Below are 21,289 nucleotides of genomic sequence, written 5' to 3' on the forward strand. Positions count from 1 at the left end.
AGGCAATGTTTTGTTTTTTTTTTTTTTTTAATTTAGTGCATTCTCTGACAGTAGAGCCTTTGTTGGCTTAGGGAACCGGTGCTAAGCAAGTAACATGCTGGAGGCAATTCGGTGGATTGTTTTGTCAATCAAGACATTAGTGTCATCAGTTTCAGATTTAAGTTCTTAATTTGTGGTATTTAGATGTGTCTTAGCAACATCTTATCCAAAGTTTGGAGGCTGTCTCTTTAATGATATTTAGGGAAAGCTTTGGATATTGTTTATAAGTGGTACAATTAAATCATGCTGTAATTTTTCAAACTGGGGGGGAAGCTTCAGTGACAGATTTTGGAGACTGCACACAAAATCTGAATCACCAGGGTTTGAGATACTCTGTGGACCAAGAAGACCAGGTTCTTTGTTAGTGTTAGATTATTCTCTTGCCATTTAATGTTTTTTTTGTTGTTATTGTTGCTGGGGTGGGGTTTTTTTCAGTCTTTCCCATTCAGTGGCTTGCAATAGGTCATTTGTGCCTTTGTGATAACTCTGAACTAAAGACTGAAACTCATGGTCTCGGTGAATTGAGATAGTACAACAGTCAGAAGAACAGTTACACTGCATCAGTCTAGCTTGGTATACAAGTTCCTCCAGTATTGAATAGCAGCTGCATATGGATGAATGTAAGGGCAAAAATGCAGTGGGGAGATACTTCTGAAGAAGTCTCTATCTCATCATCAAGAAAAGTATGGTTTAGGAACATGCTGAGTCTGAAGCGATGTCTTTTGTTTTTTGATATCTTGGATAGGTGTGGTTTTCTCCCCCACCATGGAATTTTCGTGTGTGGTTTTTTGAACGTCTGTAAACTTTTAGGCTTCAAAGCTTCCTGCAGTAGGAAGTTTGACAGTTTAAATTATATACTGGGTAAAAAACCAACTCTTTTTCACCAGGTGTTAGTTTCATTTGATGCCTCCTAATTCTGAAAACTTTAAAATCTGAGAACATAAATTTTTTGTAGAAACTTGCACATGGGAAGAATGAAGGAACTTGATATTAGTATCTGAAAATCTATTTCCCTTCTATTAAGTCTTATTAGGGACGTGCGAAGATTGCAGGACCTCAAATGTTATTTAACATGAAGTTGAATGATGAAATTTTAGATACAGTATTCTTAATTTCCTTCAACTGAAAGAAGAAAAAAAAGCTTTATTATATAGAAAATAACGCTTTGAGGGGATCTGGTCAAAATACCGGACAGAAAGTTCAAAGGTGTTCTCATCCCATTGCATTTTGTGATCTCAGGCTAACTTTTCTGTGAACAAGTCCAGGGCATTTGGTATGCTGGGACTGCATGTTTCTTAAGACAATTTGGCATAGTCAAGAGAACAGTACTGCTCTTTGAACTTAAGAACAGTATAGATTTTATTAAATGAAATAATACATTTGGCAGTACACTGCTGAAATGATGATAAAATAAAAGGTACTCAATGACTTTTTTGCCTCGGTCTTCACTGGCAAGTGCTCGAGCCTCACCGCCCAAGCCGCAGAAGGCAAAGGCGGGGACTGGGAGAATGAAGAGCCGCCCACTGTGGGAGAACATCAGGTTCGAGACCATCTAAGGCACCTGAAGGTGCACAAGTCCATGGGACCCGATGAGATCCATCCACAGGTCCTGAAGGAACTGGCGGATGAAGTTGCTAAGCCACTATCCATCGTATTTGAGAAGTCGTGGCAGTCTGGTGAAGTTCCCACTGACTGGAAAAGGGGAAACATAACCCCCATTTTTAAGAAGGGAAAAAAGGAGGACCCAGGGAACTACAGGCCAGTCAGTCTCACCCCTGTGCCTGGGAAGATCATGGAACAGATCCTCCTGGAAGCTATGCTAAGGCACATGGAGGACAGGGAGGTGATTTGAGACAGCCAGCATGGCTTCACCGAGGGCAAGTCCTGCCTGACCAACCTAGTGGCCTTCTCTGATGGAGTGACTGCATCAGTGGACATGGGAAGGGCTACAGTTATCATCTATCTGGACCTCTGTAAGGCCTTTGACATGGTCCCCCACAACATCCTTCTCTCTAAACTGGAGAGCTATGGATTTGATGGGTGGACTGTCCGGTGGGTGTGGAATTGGTTAGATGGTCGCATCCAGAGGGTAGTGGTCAATGGCTCGATGTCCAGATGGAGATTGGTGACGATTGGTGTCCTGCAGGGGTCTGTATTGGGACCAGTACTGTTTAATATCTTCATCAGTGACATAGACAGTGGGATCGAGTGCACCCTCAGCAAGTTGGCAGATGACACCAAGCTGAGTGGTGTGGTCAACACACCAGAGGGACAGGATGCCATCCAGAGGGACCTGGACAAGCTGGAGAAGTGGGCCCATGTGAACTTCATGAGGTTTAACAAGGCCAAGTGCAAGGTCCTGCACCTGGGTCAGGGCAACCCCCAGTATCAACACAGGCTGGGGGATGAAGGGGTGGAGAGCAGCCCTGCCCAGAAGGACTTGGGGGTACTGGTGGATGAAAAGCTGGACATGAGCCAGCAATATGCGCTCGCAGCCCAGGCGGCCAATGGTATCCTGGGCTGCATCAAAAGCAGCGTGGCCAGCAGGTCGAGGGAGGTGATTCTGCCCCTCTGCTCTGCCCTGGTGAGACCCCACCTGGAGTCCTGCATCCAGCTCTGGAGCCCTCAGCATAAGAAGGACACAGACCTGTTGGAGCAGGTCCAGAGGAGGGTCACAGAAATGATCAGGGGGATGGAACACCTCTCCTGTGAAGAAAGGCTGAGAGAGTTGTGGTTGTTCAGCCTAGAGAAGAGAAGGCTTCGGGGAGACCTTACTGTCTATAAGCCTCTCAGTACTTAAAGGGGGCTTATAAAAAAGATGGCGGCAAACTTTTTAGCAGGGCCTGTTGCGACAGGACAAGGGGGAATGGCTTTAAACTAAAGGGGGGTAGATTTAGACTAGATATAAGGAAGACATTTTTGACACTGAGGGTGGTGAGACACTGGCCCATGTTGCCCAGAGAGGTGGTGGATGCCCCATCCCTGGAAACATTCCAGGTCAGGTTGGACGGGGCTCAGAGCAACCTGATGTAGTTGAAGATGTCCCTGCCCACGGCAGGGGGGTTGGACTAGATGACCTTTAGAGGTCCCTTCCAACCCAAACTAGTCTATGATTCTATAAAGACGAGTAGCTGTAGTTACATAACAAGGTTGAATGTTACGTTCCACTTCAGTATGGCCTTTCACAGAGTTCACAATCCAAAACTTCCTTTTTAAGAGAGTGTGAACAAAATTGTGTTTAACTTGAGGTAACATTTCCCTTGTTATATTGTACTCGAAACATTTTTTCTTGGATAAATCTAAATGCAACTTAAACACATCACACTTGGCTGGATTTACTTTTGAAAGAGAACAGTAAGCCGCTGTTTGGAGAAAATGAACTCAGAAATTAATGCTGATGGCTGTGTTTTGCACATTTGTATTTCACTAAAGGGCTGATTGGTGTTAGGAGAGAGTTCAGGCTTTTGAGATGTTCTGCCTGCTGTCTTCAGGCTCATGAAGCATGGTGGAAAAGTATGTAGAGTGATATTTGTTCTCTTACCATCACTCAGTCCTTAAGACATGAAGAGCTTGAGAGCATCCCTCTTCTCTTAAAGCAGCTTTGTTCTCATAATAGTTATTTCCAACAGGAGTCTAATCCCTTATCAACAGATTATGAAGCATACATCAGTAAGCACAAACTTTGGGTGAGGACTAGAATGATCTTGGGGAAGAGTCCAAGAAGCAGGAGTAGAAACTGGATGGTGAGGTTTGGGGGGTGTCTTTTTGTTTTTGAAATTGCCTTGAGTAAGATATTAACTGTTTAGTTACTCTACTAAAAAATGCTCAAAGGTTAGAACATGGTAGAATATAGGGGTATGGAAAAGAAATTTACTCACTAAAGTCTGTTTCTAAGACTCTATGGAGTTTATAGAAGTTGTGGTTGTCTGTGAAATCTTTTTGGAGATTGTACAGTTTTGTACATACAAAACCTTATTCAGAAAGTTATCTTTTTACTGGTGATATAAAATAAAGAAGAAACAGATAAGCAGTGCAGTCAACATAGTTATGATAAAGTTTAAGCATACCAGGTTAAATAAAAAGTTAGTATTTTTATTAAAATAACGAAGAGTTGTGTTGTCAAGCTCTTAAATCTTTTTAACATTGCCTTAGGCTTGGCTAGAGTGATGACTTAATCTGGAAGACTTCTGGAAATAAAGTTGTCTCTTATTTTCTAATGGGGTCTTCTTGGTATATCACAGCTAGATATGAATTACCAATGGAGAAAAATGTATGTAATCAAGCTTTTGTCCTGTCTATTAAATAGTTGTGCTAGTGAGTTAAGAACAGAGCTAAGAAAGGGCTTTTTGAAAAAGAAGGCAAAAGTTCTTAAATAGAAGGCATGGGGTTCTTTGGGGTGATGGGTTTGGGGTTTTTTTCCCTCCTTTCTGTGTGCACAGAAAACAGAGTGGCCATCCACTACTACTAGCCTTCTCTGTAGATCTTCATGTGGCTGAGAGCCACAGTAGATGTGCCACATCCCTTGTAGAGGTGATGGGTAGGAGAGAAGAACGAGAGCAGAGGGAGCTGCGCTTGAACTGCTTGAGAGCTGCAGGTTGGCCATGCATGTAGTAGTAGTGTGCAAGAAGCATCACAGTATGCAGAAAAGGCAGTGGGACTTACCTTTTCATCTAGAAGAGAAGAGGATGATAGCTCTGATTCACTTAGTTTGACACAGAGTTGGGAGATTCCTTTGTCTCCATCCATTATGAGGGTGCAGTTTTGTGCTAGAAACATCCAGCTCTCCCTGTGAAAGTGTTAGCCAAGCAAATGAAATTTTTTATACCTTAGCATTAGCAAACTTGAGAGAGACAAAGTGGGCCAAAGAAAGACCCAATCTTTTGATGCTGGAAGGTAAAAGGAAATGTTATAGGATGATGGTCTTAAGGCCATAAGAAAAGTTTGTAGAGAGAATTAACCTTTTTCATTGTTGCAACAGTTGATGCAGTTATGTGAAAGCAATTAAGCTTTCAGGCATATGCATTTTTTTCAGGTCTTCTGAGTGTGAAAGCTTGTTTGTTTTCTCTAACGGTATCTGTTGGTTTAGTAACTAGGTTATCTTACTAAAATGCAGGCTGATCATTTCATAAATTCTTTTGATCGTTTGTTATTAGCCTGCAAAATGTGGATTTGTAGGCTAGAAGGGATTGTGGTAGCTAGAAGGGATTGTAATTGATCAAAATTCAGTGGAGTTTCTAAAAACTTAAGTTTTTAAATAAAACACTTTAAATTGAGATCTGCTATAGGTCGTGATATGACAGGCATGCATAAACTATTTGTGAGGAATGGTAGTTGGCCTTTTGATATGTGGTGTACCCACAAAGTGTGAGTACCCTTGCACTATGAAATACCTACCCGCTGCAAAAATACACTGAAGTCCTTAGGTTGATCTCAAGGATGTTGCAATTGCTGAAGCGTATCTTTAAAACTTGTGACAGCAGGGCAAATGATGGTTTTCAAACGGACAATAGATAGCTTTTCACTGGTCGGGTTTTTTTCTGTGAGGGGATGATGTCTTTGTCATGTATTTATGGCTTCATTTGCCACAAGGTAGTTGTGTAAATCATATGTCAGTGTCTTGTGTAACTGAAGAATGATGCACTGCATCTGGCTATAACTAAAAGTTGTAGCTGAATATCTAGTGCTAGCTCTTGAATTTAAGTAACTTGAATTTGTGTTCTCGTGACCTTAACTAACAATTTTCCAATGCTGTTTAGTTTTGGGGTTTTTTTTATACATGCTTCTTAAAAGTTAGGAGTTAAGTAATTGTCACTTGCATTATTCGAGTAATATCTTGAATGAAATACAAAGAACAAATACAGTTTTAGGAAAAAGGGAAAAGGAAGGATAGTGACAAAGACGATGAAAACCTATTTTGACCTCAGTGTGGGGAGGAAAGGGTTATTCTGTTAGTTTTGTTAAATACTTCTATGCAATTTGGAAAGAATGCAGCCTGCAAATTACTGATATATGGTGTTGAAGGTTTGCAAATAAAAGGCATGGGGTGAGGCAAAAGGAGGGAGCATCTTACTAGGTTTTTAATGTATTTTATCTGTTAAATCCTGCAAGATCCACACATGGTAAATCCACCAAAGCGTGGTTTCCCTGATGGGATAGGCTACCTCAGCCAATAGACCCTGCAGGCCCTTTATGCTGGAGACTGCACAAGAAGGGGCAGAAGTATTGGAGAGGACAGGAGGATGGGGCCAGCCCTTCTGGTGGCAGCCTGCAGCTGGTTATGAAACTGCACTATCTGTTATTTCTCTTAAAGCTTACTTTCCAGGCAAGTTTCTGCTGTCATCGTCTAAACCTTAATTGACTGCTACTAATTGTTCGGGCTCATAGATGGCTATCTGAAGTGTATCTGCTAACCTTTTATCCAAGGTGATTTGATGATAAAGCATCATTCTGTATAAGTTTCAGGTTATTAATTCAGGCAACACACAGCTCTGCCTATTCACTTCTGTCCTAACCTTCACTTCTGTTTCTGGTGTCATCTCCCTTTTCTGTGGAAAATCCCTGAGCATTTCTGAAGCAAAGCTGCATTCTGTAAAAGTCCTATTCATGTCAGGATATTTAGTCTCACTTTTGTCTAGCACCTGGGGACAGCTGCATCAAATTGACCACAGCCCAGATTTTCACCGAGAGAGATTTTCCACACAGAAGGTGAGGAGGATCAGTTAGAGCAGCTGTCCTGAAACAGTAACTGTTCAGGGGCGGGTTGTACAGGACAGCACCAGGGTTATGCTTTTTCCCATTTCCACAGCACAGTGAACCTGTGCTTTTGGTATTTGGACCAAAGTAGTCCCCTGAAATTACTAATCCTGGCGTGCTCTGTCTTACAGGAACCCCATTTCATTTTACTTTGCCGAAGGAGGGTGATGTCATTCAGCCCTTGACCAGCATAACGCCACCTCTTATTGGCCAGCTTAAAATGGGACCCAGAAGACACAGCACACCAATTGGTGAGTTTGACCCGAATGACTCTGTTCTGCAGTGAAAGCCTGTTTGGAAGCTTTTGATTCTTGATGCAGGATCTGATGGGATAACGCAAACCTACCTTGGCAAAAAACATTGCTGCTCTATGGGGAGGGCTCATCCCTTCTCCACACTTTCCTTGTTACGTTCTCTCCTCGGTCTCTAGTGAAGGTGTTTGCTCCCTGAGTATGGGGGGTGGTATGGAACATGTATGTGGGAACACAGTGAGTGCAAGGAAGACAACTTCCTTAAAGAATGCGAAAGACCCCTCTGAGTAGTCAAAGAGTGTAGACTAAAAGAAGATTGTTCCCAGTACTCATCATCTTTTAGGAGGACTTTCTCTGCTAGGTTCACAAAACAACACCCTGCATTTGCTGGATGAAAGGAAGTGTGTATTTCTGCTTGGGTAATAGTAAAGTATTCTGTCGCAAGCTAAGGATGATACCTGTGCTACTGAACTTTCATGCTTCAGAACTTTAGATAGGAATTTCCGCTACTGCACTACTGCTAATAATGCATGCAGTGAAGCATCTTCAAAACAGAACCGGGACCTGAACCCCAGCAGTGTGAATGACAGTAGCTACTTTTTGTTTTACCTTTCTTTGTTTTCATGTCTTCAGTGGATGATAGTTGCCCAGACAGCACTATAGCAACTAGTGATGTTACAGCAGAGGGCACAATGGGGACCAACAACGTCACCGTGGAAAGTGCAATGGTATCAGCAGACGTGTCAGAAGTGGGCGAGAAAGGAGATTCTCGTGTGGTTCCTGAGGCTGATGCAAAACTCTCTCTGCGAATGAGCCTTGTTACCCCTGTGAATGATGGGAGCGAGGAGTCCCTGCCATTCAGCTTGGAAAGTAAGAGCATGAAACCTCCAAACATACAGGTCCTACTAGATCTCAGCCATAACTCAAAACCTCTTTGTGGCATTCCCCGAGACGGTCTCTTAGTCTCTGTAATTTTTCTTGTTTTTCTTTTTGGGCAGTGTCACTTAAATTTGTTTCTCTGTTTCTGCAATACTCTAAGCAAGGATGGAGTGAGAGGAGAGGCCTCTGTGGTGAGGAAGGGTATTTCCGGCAGACTACAAATTGTGATGTATAGTGGCAATGTCACAGGACAGGAACTGGAGTTTGATTATATTGGGAAGGAAAAGATTTTAAAAGCATAATCCGGACAAAAAAGTTTGACAGCATTTTCATCAGAACAGTGACATTCAGTCTAATAGTCTAAAACTTGTAGAAACTCAGGTCTGTGATGAGAAGTTGGGCAGGGAGGCCTGGGCACCCTTTGTCCAGCATTACTCAACCTCTCTCTTCGCTGAGTGTGGGGGGCTGGGAAGGGGCAGGACAGTCTGTTCAGGTGACACCGAAATCATTCTTCCCTTCCTTCTTGTTTCAGAGCCTACAGCCAGTGACAAGAAAGATGGATCCTTTGCTGCTGCCGGAGCTGCTGCCAGGTAACTGGGCTTGTTGCTGCGCAAAGTTAATATGAAGGTCTGGGTAGATCCTTTTTCCACTCGTTACCAGCAGCAGGGGAAAAAAATGAAAATGAGACATAGAAGCAGGGAACATTTTTAGCAGTAGCCACGATATTAACTCTTTAGCTCTCGCAGCAGGTTTTAAGTACATAGGCAAGGGGGGTGCCCCACCTGCTCTTTCACTACAGGCTTTGTGCTTCCTACTAATGTCAGCATTTTGCCTCCTTCTGATTGTAGTCAAAGCAGAAATTCATGTCTTGTGCAGTCCGGAATGCACATCTGCCCTATCCACCTCTTAAATTTCAAATACATGGTTTTCTGCTTTCTTTCCTTATTGTGCAGTTTTCTGCAAAGAATATCTGAGGAGTTCTGAAAGAGAATTCTGTTTTTGTTATGAAGCTGATAGAAACACAGCCAGGTCACCAATATACTGAAATCACAGTTTAACATGTTGACCATGACTTAACATAAGTTACTCCCTTGGTCTTTTGATTTGTATGTATCTATCTTATCTCACATTTAATGCCTAGCATTGCTTGATTTTAGCTTTTGGGGAGTATGGTTTGTAAGTACTAACAAGAATCTGAGTCAGAAGATCATGACCTGTAGTCATCTGAATGAAGTATAATGGTTTGAAGCAGTGAGAAAACTTTGAAATAAACTTAGTATCTCTTGTCACAGGATTGCATGCTGGATGGTAATCATGCCTCAGTGCTGAGGATGTGTGGCAGTCATTCCTCACTGGTTGAGGATGGGTTGCCTTTGTAGGTGTACGTTGAACTTGATCTCTCAGGGTCTGCTTTATGACTGTCATTCCCAATATTTTTGCGGTGTCAGAAAATCCTGAGAAATAAGCCATAAATGGTCTAACTGTGTCCCCTGGTGGGTACCAGAGGTAGTAGATGGTGAAACTCCTGGTGGCACTGCAGTTTTCCACACTACGTTTTCTGGAATCCTTACATTGCTCTTGGCTGTAAGGGTGTCTGAAGAAATGACAGAAATGCTTATGCAATTGCAGCTTGGTCAGTCTCAAAGGTCAAGAAACATCTCACTCATTCTGTGGCTGTATAGGTCAACAAGCTCAATACCTGTTGTTGCTTTCCCAAGGGGCTAGAGAACTCTTATTTTGCTGTATAAGGGATTTTCTCACTCCCTGATGCTTTTTTGTTTGTTTGTTTGTTTTAAATCTGCACTGCTAGCTTCCAGAAAGCATCATCTGTGTTTAGTCGTGTCTGTGAAGTTCGTCGAGAGGATGAGGCCAGAGGTCATGGTCTTTCCACTTCTCCATTTAGGTAACTCTTCACAGTCTTTGCCTGCCAGTCCTGGTTGGATTTATATGCACGTGCATTTTCTACATCAAAGAAATTGCACTAAGTCATTGTCTTTGGGTGACTTAGAAGGTTGGGGACAACGGGGTAAGTATAATAAGTACTGTATGTTTGTATCTCACATGGTAATCAGACTTACCTTTTTGACTGAGCAGCGATGTGATTCTAGCTGGCTAATGTGCTTCGGTAAAATCTGGGGCTTGAGAGAACTGAGATCATACTTACAGCTGTTTAAATACCTTTTCTTTCTCCTGTTCCAAGATCTTCTGACCTATTGTGTTTGTTATTGTTTCTGCTGTTGTCTCCCTTCCAAGTCCATCAATTTTTGCTGTCTCTGGTTGCTTTGAAAAGGACTGTACTGCTGCATATCTTATGGTGATAAGGGTGCTGGCTGGAGGACCAGGTGTAGAAATCTGCTTCTTCAGTGTTTTCCATTCTATCTTTTGATAGGGCAGTGAGGTCTTGGTCTACGGAGAAAGCGTAACCTATATTTCAAGAGCTTGAATAGTTACACTAACGACCGTAATAAATAGGGAGTTCCAATGCTGGGCAATATACAGACAGAACGGAAGACAGTCACTCCTCAAAGTCCTCAAGTACACGAGGGAAGCCAAATGTATACTTCTAGTAAGGCTCAGTATACAGTCCCATGTAGTGCCTGATAACACTTTTGACAGGGCAGACAAATTCTAATGAAAACATTAGACAGCATTTGTGTTTATGCTCCTGCCTCTTCTTGCTAGGTGTGATTACCAGTTTCAAGCCAATGAAGTGCTGAAGCAACCTGTAGCAACTTCAAGATGGCATGACTTCCAGAAGCATGTTGCGTAGTTGGTGCCTGACGTGTGGAGTGTAGATTGCTTTATTAGTGTTCGGAAAAGCACCTAGTTCTCTACAGGTGTCAGCCATTCTTCTTGCTACCATGTGAATCACTTGAGAGATATTGAAAGATTATTTCATAATTTGAGTCTCGCTGAGTTCTGTGCAATCTTAAGAAGCAATTTAATTGAATGACTGCGGGGGGGTGTTTATAATGCTTTCACTTGAGTGGCAGCATATTGGTTGTCTTGCTTTTTTAATCAGTAATTTTGATCTGTATATAACTGGTTTGCAGGGGGAATCTCTTCAGTTTTCCTGGCACACAAGAAGATGCTGAATTACATAAAAATCCCAGTGGTTGGCAGTACCAGCAACACAAGGCAGATGACAGCGATGGACAGGTCCTAGTTCCTCAGAGGATGCAGCAGGACTGCCAACCACAACCTTCTAGTGCAGAGGATGGGGAGTCTGTGGAGACTGGTATTGTAAGCACTCAGACAGAAGAAGGGAGAATAATGCAGAAGAAACCAAGTAAGGCTGTTAAAATTGATGAAAGCCGAGAGAGGTGGGCAAACACCGAGAATAAAGGGATTCAGACTACAGCAGACTGTCTTTTTAAAACCCCAACAACTGTTACAACAGCAACACAAACGTCAGAAGAAATATGTAGGCAGGTGGAACTGGGAACCAGTATGTCTGGGCAAAGACCTGGGCGACAAGATGCAAATGTCCAAACTGAGGAGAGTGGGGAAAAGCTTGTGAACGCCTCTGGAGAGGACACGGACTCTCTGCACAGTCAGGTGGGATGAAGGCTGCCGGTATTTAATGTTACTGCTTTAGAACAGTAAAGTATCCCTTCAGCCAGTAAATTCACTAACAGTAGGTTCTCTGTTGAAAAAAAACAACTTTTTTCACTTTAAAATGTTAATGTTTAACATTAAACACTTTAAAATGTTAATGTTGCAAGCTGTCCTGTATCAAATGTACACAACTGCTAAGGTAGCAATACTCAGTGTAGCAATACTCAGTGGGCAGCATAAGTTTGGGAAGTAAATGTCTCCATATTTATTTTCTGGAAAAATATGACAAGTTTTGGTTGGAGGGGGGGGGTGTCCAGATGTAGTTAACACTGTAAAAAAAATTTTCATTTTTTGTTGGATGGAGATGGGAGTTGCATGAAATTTTGAATGAAGGGTTTGATGCCTCCTCTTTTGCACCAGCCAACTTCTGACAGCTTGTTCTGCCACTCCATCCAATGTCAATGGATAAACACACGAGGGGAGAGCGCCTCCAGAGAAACGTTCTAACAAGATGAATAACTTTGAATTAGTATTTCAGAAAGTACTGCAGACTCAAGAAAAATCACTGCTTTGCAGTTCCAGCTTGTATATTTTCTTGTGAACACAAAGACTAGAAAAATGATTTTTTCTAAACTTGAGTTAAGAATAGTGTGTCCTCTGGGAAATAGGAGATTAACAAGGTCATAAATATGCAGTGCAACATGATGCGATATGTCTGAGAGTCCACTGAATGAAAGAGTATCAGAAGCCATGCTAAGCAAGTTTGCCGTTTCCTCCCTGGACTGCTATGATTTCCCTTCCTCTACCCGTCAGCAAAATGTGTTCCATTCTCCCTTGTTTAGGGTTTCTTGTGGTGTTGCATCTAATTTGTAACAAGATGCTAAAAGGTTCCCTACCTGAGTACTTGAACACAGTATGAAGAAACTGTACTGCAGAGAGCGCTCTACCCAGAAATTATTTGCTTTTCATTGTGGTCTGTTTTGGTTTTAATTTGTCCTGTTTATTACAGGGAGAGGAGGAGTTCAATCTTCTTCACCCACCTAAAGGCCGAGTTCAGCATCGCCACATGCGAACTATTCGAGAAGTGCGCACTGTTGTTACGCGTGTTATAACAGACGTTTACTACATAAATGGTGCAGAGGTGGAACGAAAGGTGGTTGAGGTAAGTTCCTGTTTTTCAGGGCTAAATGTAATGATATGTTGGCTGAAAAACAAAATTAATTAAAATGAGAATGTGTTGTGGCTGCAGAAAACAAGTTGAGTGAACAAGTTAGCGTGCTGTGATGACAAACTTTTCTTCATGAGCAAATATGTAAACCATTTAGTGCATGGCGAAAGCTGTGTATTTGTTGCTGGTGTATTTCATGCCCGTTACTCTATTCTGAAGACACACTGACTTTTTTTTCTTCCCAAAGAACTGAACAAAAGACTTTACTATGTGTGTCCAACTGTTTTAAAATTCTTGGGATTTTGTCAGAATAGAGAGATTTCAGAATGGGCAGAAATTCTATTAGTAAGCAAAAGTCACTTCTGCCTGTAAAATTGAACTACGTAAGGTAGTTTAGCCTGTTTTGCAGCTCTGTCATTTTTAACTGCACTCTTTTGAATCCTGTGGACCAGATTCTATAAGAGGTCTACAAAAAGCAACTTAAAAAATAAACAAGCCTATTCTTAGTACACTTGTGTTGGTGCATGTCCATTCATTAATCGGAAAATCTTTAGGGAATCTCAAAAGATACCTGACAAATGCTGATTTAATGTGCACAGTAATCATATCAGCCTGCTAGCGATAAAGTGTTACTGCTATTCTGCTATGAAGGTAAATAACATAAGAGTCTTGTGCTGTGTTGTTACAATGAGTAATGACGCAGAAGGATAAATTAGTTCAGTGCAAAGCTTATACTTTCACACCTGATACTACACATGAAATTACTTACTGTGACATTAAAATAATTAGGTTTCCTGAAATGTGCTTACATAGGTTGTGTAATCACAATCATATAACCATTTCCAATTTATCTACCACCATTTGATATCACTATTTTGTAGATACATATTTTTATATCCATAAAACTTTAATGGCTCCAAATGACCAGCTGTCTGAAATTGATCTTGGATTATTAGTAACCAAAGGCTGTTAGCGTCTCATGTATTTGTTGCACTCACACTCTCGAAGGGTGGGAATTACTCAAAGCCAGACTAATTTGATACCAACCAAGCTCTGTCCTGTTGACTGATTTCTTAATGTGACTTCTTTATATAGAGCAGCTACAGGCCTATAGTGAGAGACACACTGTCTACCATTGATCAGTCCAGACTCAAATCTGCATGGCTATCCAGTTTCATGAATGTGGTGTCAACTTGTCTGCACTTTTGCCTGGTGATTGTAGAGCTTCCATCTAGCAAGTGTGTCACCTTTGACGAACCTTTTTTTAAGGAAACTGAGGAGCCTGTAGTGGAGTGCCAGGAGTGTGAGACTGACACATCCTCCTCTAGAACCGCAGTGGGCTCATCACTGACCTCAGGGGACCTTGGTGATGTTAGCTCCTTCTCATCTAAGGCCTCAAGCCTCCACCGTACATCCAGTGGAGCAAGCAGTGGTCACTCTGCCACACACAGCGGTGGCAGCAGCTCAGGGCGAGGAACTGGAGCTGTCAAAGGGAAAGCGTGTGGGACAGAAACTGGAGAGTTTGCTTTACCCATTGGCAGAGGCGCCTTAGGAAAATTAAGGTATGTGCAGAGCTTTGAGAAAGGAAGAACAGGTACTCCAACTTGCAGAAGTGAACAGCGGGCTTGGGTGGAGCATGAAGCAGGGTAGACCCTAAACTAAGAATTTTCTGGGAAGGATCTGGCTTGATGATGAACAGAAATAAGGAGATAAGTCTTTGTTTTCACATCTGTTCTTCCTAAAGGAGTAGTTTGTTTCCTTGTGAGGCATTGCTTTGCCTAAGCTCTTGCCAGTTTAGCAGCGATGAGGCAAACTTCTTGACCAGAGAATTGTTGTGAGATCACAGAGAAAATTGGGGGATCCTAATGAACTGGCTTCTCTTTTCAGAACAGTTAACTCATAAATTCTCTAGCCCTAGGAAAGGAGCTGGTCAGCCAGCATCTCCACTCAGAGTTAGCCAGACAGGAGCACTGCCTTGTGAGGAAGAGGAGGACGCTATGCCTGGCACTCGTCAGGGTGGCAGAGCACCTGTGACACCTCGTGGGCGAGGAAGAAGAGGCCGCCCACCATCTCGAACAACAGGAACAAGGTACTCTGGAAAAAGGAGACTGTAACTTTAATTTATTGCCAAGGAAGAGGATGGGGAGTTGCTGTCTTAGTGTGACAGAGAAAAAGGAGTACTGAATGTTTCAGGAACTAGTTTTCGGTGGTGGCATGTAGCAGCTGCAAGCATCTTGCCCAAGTATTCTTTGTTTAGTAGCTGTCTTTCCTGATCCTTCTGGGAGTGCTTTTCTCTTTTTTCCTTTTGGGACGGCTTTTCTCTTTTCTACAGAGATTTAGCTGGACTGCCAGGTGTGGAGGATCTGTCAACTACAGCATCACCTGAGGAGAAATCATTTACTCGTTCAGTTCGCCTGCCAGATGGAGGGGAGAAATCTGACACTTCTGGCTTTTGTGCCTTACGTCGAAGTGACTCTCCAGAAATCCCATTACAAGTGGTGACTGGTCCTTCAGACTGTGCAGACTCATCCTCTGGGAGCAGCTTTGTGGGCCTCAGGGTTGTAGCAAAGTGGTCATCAAATGGGTACTTCTATTCCGGGATGATTACCCAAGATGTTGGGGCAGGAAAGTACAAGCTGCTCTTTGATGATGGATACGAATGTGATGTGCTAGGAAAAGATATTTTACTCTGTGATCCTATCCCACTGGAGACTGAGGTGACCGCACTCTCAGAGGATGAGTACTTTAGTGCAGGTAAGAGCAGTGCTTGAGCTCCATCCTTGGGTTTTCTGAGTTGCTGAATGCAATGGGAGATGGGTGCTTGTCCAGGAGGATGAGAAGCCTGGGTATAGTTGGTTAATGGGTGTTATTTGCTGTCTCGTCAGGTGTGGTGAAGGGACACCGGAAGGAGTCTGGCGAGCTATACTACTGCATTGAAAAGGAAGGCCAGAGGAAGTGGTACAAACGAATGGCTGTTATCCTGTCTCTGGAACAAGGAAATAAGCTCCGGGAGCAGTTTGGGCTAGGTCCTTACGAACCTGTCACCCCCCTGACCAAAGCAGCTGACATCAGTCTTGGTAAGGGGAGGTGCTGTTGAGCTGCTGGCTGTGCTGTTATGCGTCTTGTGCCTTTGAGATGCTTCTAGTTCCTGATCTGAATTACCCATGTTTAAATCTTCTGGGTATTTAGCAATGCTTTTGGTACTTTATAATGGGATCTTTGAGATACTTTTCTTGTTTTGTGTCTTGCTCAGAGACTTAGTGGTATTGACTGGTTTGTGGAGAGTGGCCTGCTTCTAGGACAGTGATGCTTGCTGTACTCATTTACACTTGGTGGATGGCTGCTATGATACAAACTCTTCAGCAGTATTGGGAGGAAAAGAGACAGGCAGGGTACAGGGCTTGAGAAGAAAGATAGACAAGCGAGGTATCTTTTTTTCTTGCTCTTCTCTGTCAGAGGGTGGTAGTGTGTACCTTCTAGGTACTACTGAGTTTAGCCACCTCTGTACATATAGGCAGGGTGAAAGCTCGTGGAGTTAGGTGACAGCGAGTGACTAATCGCTGCATACTATATTACAGATAATCTTGTGGAGGGGAAGCGGAAGCGACGTAGTAACCTTGGTTCTCCCAGCACTTCTAGCAGCAGCACAACTCCCACTCGTAAAGGGCAGGAGAGTCCACGCATCCCACCAGGCACACTATCTGGGAAAAGGAAACTTGTTGCTTCTGAAGATGAGAGATCCCCAGCTAAACGTGGCCGCAAGTCAGCAATGATAAAGCCTGGTGAGAACCTTATGTTCTGCTCTTAAACTTGCATTCAGCTATTTTTTTCCTCCCTGGTATTTCTGTAATTGATCTTTCCACTTCCCATAAGCAAAAAGTAGACGGGATTGCTTGTTTGTCCTGCAGGATTTGAGACTGATTCTCCCTGGATGCATTCAGCAGCCAGAGATGTTTTTAGCATAGTCCGAGTACTTACCTGCCATCTTTTCAGTTCTGCCTTTTGGAAATGTTCTGACCTTAATGTTGTGATTTGCCTCTCTCCTTCCTTATCTCTTTTCTTATCTGTTTAGTCAGCCCTGAAATGCCTAGCTGTTAAAGGGACCCTTCACAGCAGTAAGTGTTGTTTCAGGATGTTGATAGATGGTGAACATTGTCCCATTAGTCACTCAGGTTTTGATTTGAAGATTCTTTGCAACCAGAAGGGTAAAAGATCCCTACCTATCCTAGTGTAATCCTAACCCAATCCTGTCTCCCTCTGTCTCCTCCAGTAAAATAACTGAAGTTGAACATATCCCAGATCTTACACAGGATCTTTGTGCTGAACCTGACTTTTGAGACTCATGGTGCTTCTGTCTCTCTGCAGGGGCTGTGAGAGCTGGAGAGTTTGTGAGCACCTGTGAAGGTGTAGATGCTGTAGATGCCCCAGTACTGGAGGACCATCATGGACCCTTGCCCCACAATAAGACCCTCTTTTTGGGCTATGCCTTTCTCCTCACCATGGCAACACCCAGTGACAAATTGGTCAATCACCAGAAGCCATCAGATGGTCCCGCAGGGAGCAGTGAGGAGGAAGAAGGTGAGGCAAATCTTACCCATTGCATTTCCAAGTGGAATGCTGTGGCTTTAGGAAAAATGCTGAATGTTGTCTGATCAGGTATTTGTGTGAGTGCTGTTTTACCCTTTTGCTCTTTAATCCTTTGCAGAAGGTCCTAAGACTCAGTCTTTGTTTTAGAGAATTTACAGCCTGAAATGTGGCAAACCTCAATGATGATCATAGGGCTGTTCAGCAAGTTAAGAAAGGCGTGAAAATTAGTGAAATCAGCAGTCTCAGAATACTATAATACGAGAAGGAAGGTTTTGAGAGATGAGGGATAGTGCTGGGAAACATAGGACTCGAAAGCATGAATGGGTTGCTCCAGTTTGCCTTTGCTAGGGTCGTGTTTCATGCAATGAACTGCAGCATGAAAAGAAGTGACAAGGTGCTCACTTGGCTAGTTTGGCCAGTACAGTGCTTCCCTTTCCGCCTTTTTTTTTTTTTTTTTTTTTTTTTTTTTTTTTTTGACTCTTCCAGGGGTTTTCCCTAGATATTCTTGGGATGAAGGTTGGGGTCCCTTACTGGAATGGATGAGGGCTCTGTAGACTGAGGATTGTGTGGATGTGAGCAGATGGATTATAGCCAAAAATTGAACTTTCTGTTTCTGCTGTAGAATTTTTAGAGATGACTCCATACGACAAACATTACATAGCACAGCAGCTGCGAGCAGGAGCTGGCTATATCCTGGAAGACTTCAATGAAACCCAGGTAAGGGCTCACTTACTAATCTAGAATGATAGTCACAGAATAGTTGAGATTGGAAGGAATTTCCATAGCTTATCTTGTCCAGCCCCCCTGCTGAAAGCAGGATCAAATAGAGCAGATTGCTTAGGTCCTTGTCCACTTGGGTTTTGAGTATCCTCAAGGATGGAAACTCCGCAACCTCTCTGGGCAACTTGATCCCATGTTTGACCACTCGCAATTTTATTTATTTATTTATTTATTTAAATAGAATTTCTGTATTTCAATTTGTACCTGCTGCTTCTTGTCCTTTTAGTGGATAACACTGAGTAGAGTCTGGCTCCATCTTTGGTACACCCTCCTATCAGTCATGAATATGCGTTGTATGACCACCCAAGCCTTCCCTTCTTGAGCTTAAACAAGCTCAGCTCTCTCTGCCTCTTCTTGTATGTCAGATGCTCCAATGCCTAGATACGTTAGTGGCCCTTGGCTGGACCTGCTCCAGTGTGTCTTGTGTTTTTGTTGTACTGCAGAACCTAGGAGTGGATGCAGTACTCCAGATGTGGTCTCACCACAGGTCTGTGCCTCAGAACACTTAGAGGTAGAGCTCTTCACTCTTCACTTACCAGATCTACTCGGACAACTAATTTAGTTTAGTTTAGTGTCACTTTATTAAAAATCTAAATTTAAGTAAGAGAGAGTAAATTATTCTTAGAGCATCTTGCCTGATGACTTCTCTAGTGACTTACTGAGTCTCAAACTAAAAGATGAATCTTCTCCTTTGTCTGAACTGGAAGAGACAGTTATGATACAAAAACTACTAGGCAGAGTTTTTGCATGTGAACTGCATAGCTTGAAATAGGTGATTATTATAGGTACTCCTGCTTTCAGAATCTGTTTATCTAATTCACCTTTCACATAATATGGCTGTGAAAATCAGGGTTTCAATTGTTTTCCTCTTTAAAGTGTTTAGCAGCAGGATAACTTCTGGGTTTTTTTGCAAGCACTGTCTCCCGTTTACATGTCTTTTCATCTCCCCTGAAGTGTAATGCAGCGTATCAGTGTCTTTTAATTGCGGACCAGCATTGTCGAACTCGGAAATACTTGCTGTGCCTTGCCAGAGGGATCCCTTGTGTGTCTCATATCTGGGTCCATGATAGCTGTCATGCTAACCAGCTTCAAAATTATCGGAATTACCTTTTGCCAGCTGGTTATAGCCTCCAGGAGCAAAAATTGCTGGAATGGTAAGTGCCAAATAACCATGATCTGAGTCCACAGACCAAGGATTTAATCAGAGAGAATTGTTATGCTTGGGAGGTTCTTGAATACTACAAGTACTGAAGGTGTCCCTAGTACTGCTCCCCATGCTTTCCCTTCCATACAGGAACAGAACTTCCTTCTCTTTCCTTGGATTTACAGTGACCTCTAATGTCAAGGTACATTTGGGTGCCATATACACAAAAAAGACAGTTTCCTGGGAAGTAAGAAAGATGTCAGTCTCCTCATGAGGAAGACTGAATTCAGGCAAGGCTTCCCATACACTTGGCTGACTTCTCTAATTGCTCAGAAGTGGATAAAGGAGAGCAATACTACTGCAATTTCCTTTTCCTTTGGTACGTTTTGAAGCCAGCTTCTGTGTTTTCTATGGAGTTTAATCCAGTAGGTCTGTTCTGAGAGAACAATTGTCAGGTCGGAATCCTCAGGCAAGGTGAGGGGTGGACAAAAGCAGTTTGTAAATCTCTGTGGGCTTTTGGGCAGGAGCCTGGTGCCTGCCTGCTCAGCCCTGTCAAAGCGGAGGTGTTTTGGATACGCACAGAAAAGGTGGTTCAGGATTAAGGAGGAGCTTAGCCTAACTTTGGGTTTAGGCTGCTGCACACACACCCCACCAATGTTGTCTAGCTCCGTTTTACTGTCCATATGAACAGAGGATAATTGTTCCAAGTATTTCAGGAGGGGTGGTAAGAGATTAGGTCATTGTATGCAAGATATTCAAAAAACCAATATGGGAGCCAATCAGGTGACTAGACGTAGATAATGGTCCTCAAATATGGTTTCAGACTACTGGATATTCTTAGCAGTCTGCGTTTCTCTTGTTTATTCTACAGGCACCCACGAGAAAACCCATTCCATAACCTGAAGGTTCTCCTGGTGTCAGATCAGCAGCAGAACTTCCTGGATCTGTGGTCTGAAATCCTCATGACAGGGGGAGCAGCATCTGTTAAACAGCATTACTCAAATGCTCACAACAAAGGTACTCATTGGCCAGTTTCTCAGGCCTAGTAGTGGGGAATCTAATGCCACTGTGGTCTCTAGCATGGTTTAAAACCATTTAGGATGGCTTAGAAGGTTGTCTAAGCATAAAGGAAGGCAAAGTGCAGACACTAGCTCTCTGCTTGAATGTAATCTAGAAGATTACATCCAGAAGATCTACCTTCCAGAGAAGGAGATGCTGCAGCAATTCAGGACACAAGCCATCAGCTTCCAGCCTATGTTGAAAGGGAGAAATAGGCAAGAGTTGCTCCTGGACCTTCTGTAGGCCACTAAAATTGTGCTTCCTTGTCCTTCTGAATTCAACTGTCTTTCCCTCTTCATGTGGGATGTAGGCCCTAGTACTCACAGCCTGAGGTCAGGACTCACGGTTATCTAGTCCTGCCTGTAATGCTGCCTGCTGGTTTTCTGTTAATTTCTATCTGGACTAGAGGGAGTCTTGTACTTGCAAGGTGCAGTGCTGCTGTAGAGTACGTCTTAACATTTACGAAGAGAATTCACTGGCTAGGAATGAGAGAACATGAAAGAGAGATTCACAGTGGTGAAACACACTGATCTGCTGCTGCAGAGAAGATCCTTTTTCTTTTTTTCACCTGACAGATGCCTGTCTTTCCTCCTGTGCAGATATTGCTTTGGGTGTTTATGACGTGGTGGTGACTGATTTTTCCTGCCCAGCTGGTATCTTGAAGTGTGCAGAAGCTTTACGGCTGCCTGTTGTCTCGCAAGAGTGGGTGATCCAGAGCCTTATTGCTGGGGAGAGAGTAGGCTACAAGCATCCAAAGTATAAACATGACTATGTCCCCCACTAAACTAAAACTTTGCCCTGCTGTCCCACTGTTGTGCAGACTGTGTTTTAATCAGGTTTTAAATGTTTGTGTAATTGGACAGTGTGCATGGATTACTGTATATAGTTTTATCTGCTGGACTTTTATGATGAAATAAATGTTCGATCTCTTGTGGTAGCTGCTAGGACTCCTCATTTATCTAAACTTATTGCAGGGCTGTGCCTCCAGAGGAGGAGGGCAGAGAGAAAAGAAATGCTTACATTTCTCTAAGCTGAATAGCACTAATATTCTACTTTCAGAAAAGGCTGACC

General features: G+C 42.9%; 1 protein-coding gene across 5 annotated transcripts in view; it reads left to right on the top strand.

Annotated features, from left to right (window-relative positions):
- The window catches only part of TP53BP1 (tumor protein p53 binding protein 1), a 31,943-nt gene extending 10,788 nt beyond the window's left edge, over positions 1–21,155 (top strand). For 4 of the 5 annotated variants that reach the window (XM_076348242.1, XM_076348244.1, XM_076348245.1 and 1 more), the window contains 16 exons: positions 6,924–7,043; positions 7,677–7,913; positions 8,455–8,512; positions 9,733–9,825; positions 10,976–11,480; positions 12,490–12,642; positions 13,918–14,210; positions 14,561–14,737; positions 14,981–15,402; positions 15,534–15,725; positions 16,227–16,430; positions 17,014–17,226; positions 17,858–17,952; positions 18,970–19,169; positions 20,031–20,176; positions 20,794–21,155. In XM_076348242.1, coding sequence (XP_076204357.1) covers positions 6,924–7,043; positions 7,677–7,913; positions 8,455–8,512; positions 9,733–9,825; positions 10,976–11,480; positions 12,490–12,642; positions 13,918–14,210; positions 14,561–14,737; positions 14,981–15,402; positions 15,534–15,725; positions 16,227–16,430; positions 17,014–17,226; positions 17,858–17,952; positions 18,970–19,169; positions 20,031–20,176; positions 20,794–21,002 — 3,317 coding nt within the window. In that variant the 3' untranslated portion in view covers positions 21,003–21,155. The remainder of the gene's footprint in view (positions 1–6,923; positions 7,044–7,676; positions 7,914–8,454; positions 8,513–9,732; positions 9,826–10,975; positions 11,481–12,489; positions 12,643–13,917; positions 14,211–14,560; positions 14,738–14,980; positions 15,403–15,533; positions 15,726–16,226; positions 16,431–17,013; positions 17,227–17,857; positions 17,953–18,969; positions 19,170–20,030; positions 20,177–20,793) is intronic. The other variant, XM_076348243.1, reaches the window with a different exon arrangement.
- Positions 21,156–21,289: the final 134 nt, after the last annotated feature.

This window comes from Aptenodytes patagonicus, chromosome 10 (genome assembly GCF_965638725.1).
Source record: "Aptenodytes patagonicus chromosome 10, bAptPat1.pri.cur, whole genome shotgun sequence".
NCBI classification, from domain to species: domain Eukaryota; kingdom Metazoa; phylum Chordata; class Aves; order Sphenisciformes; family Spheniscidae; genus Aptenodytes; species Aptenodytes patagonicus.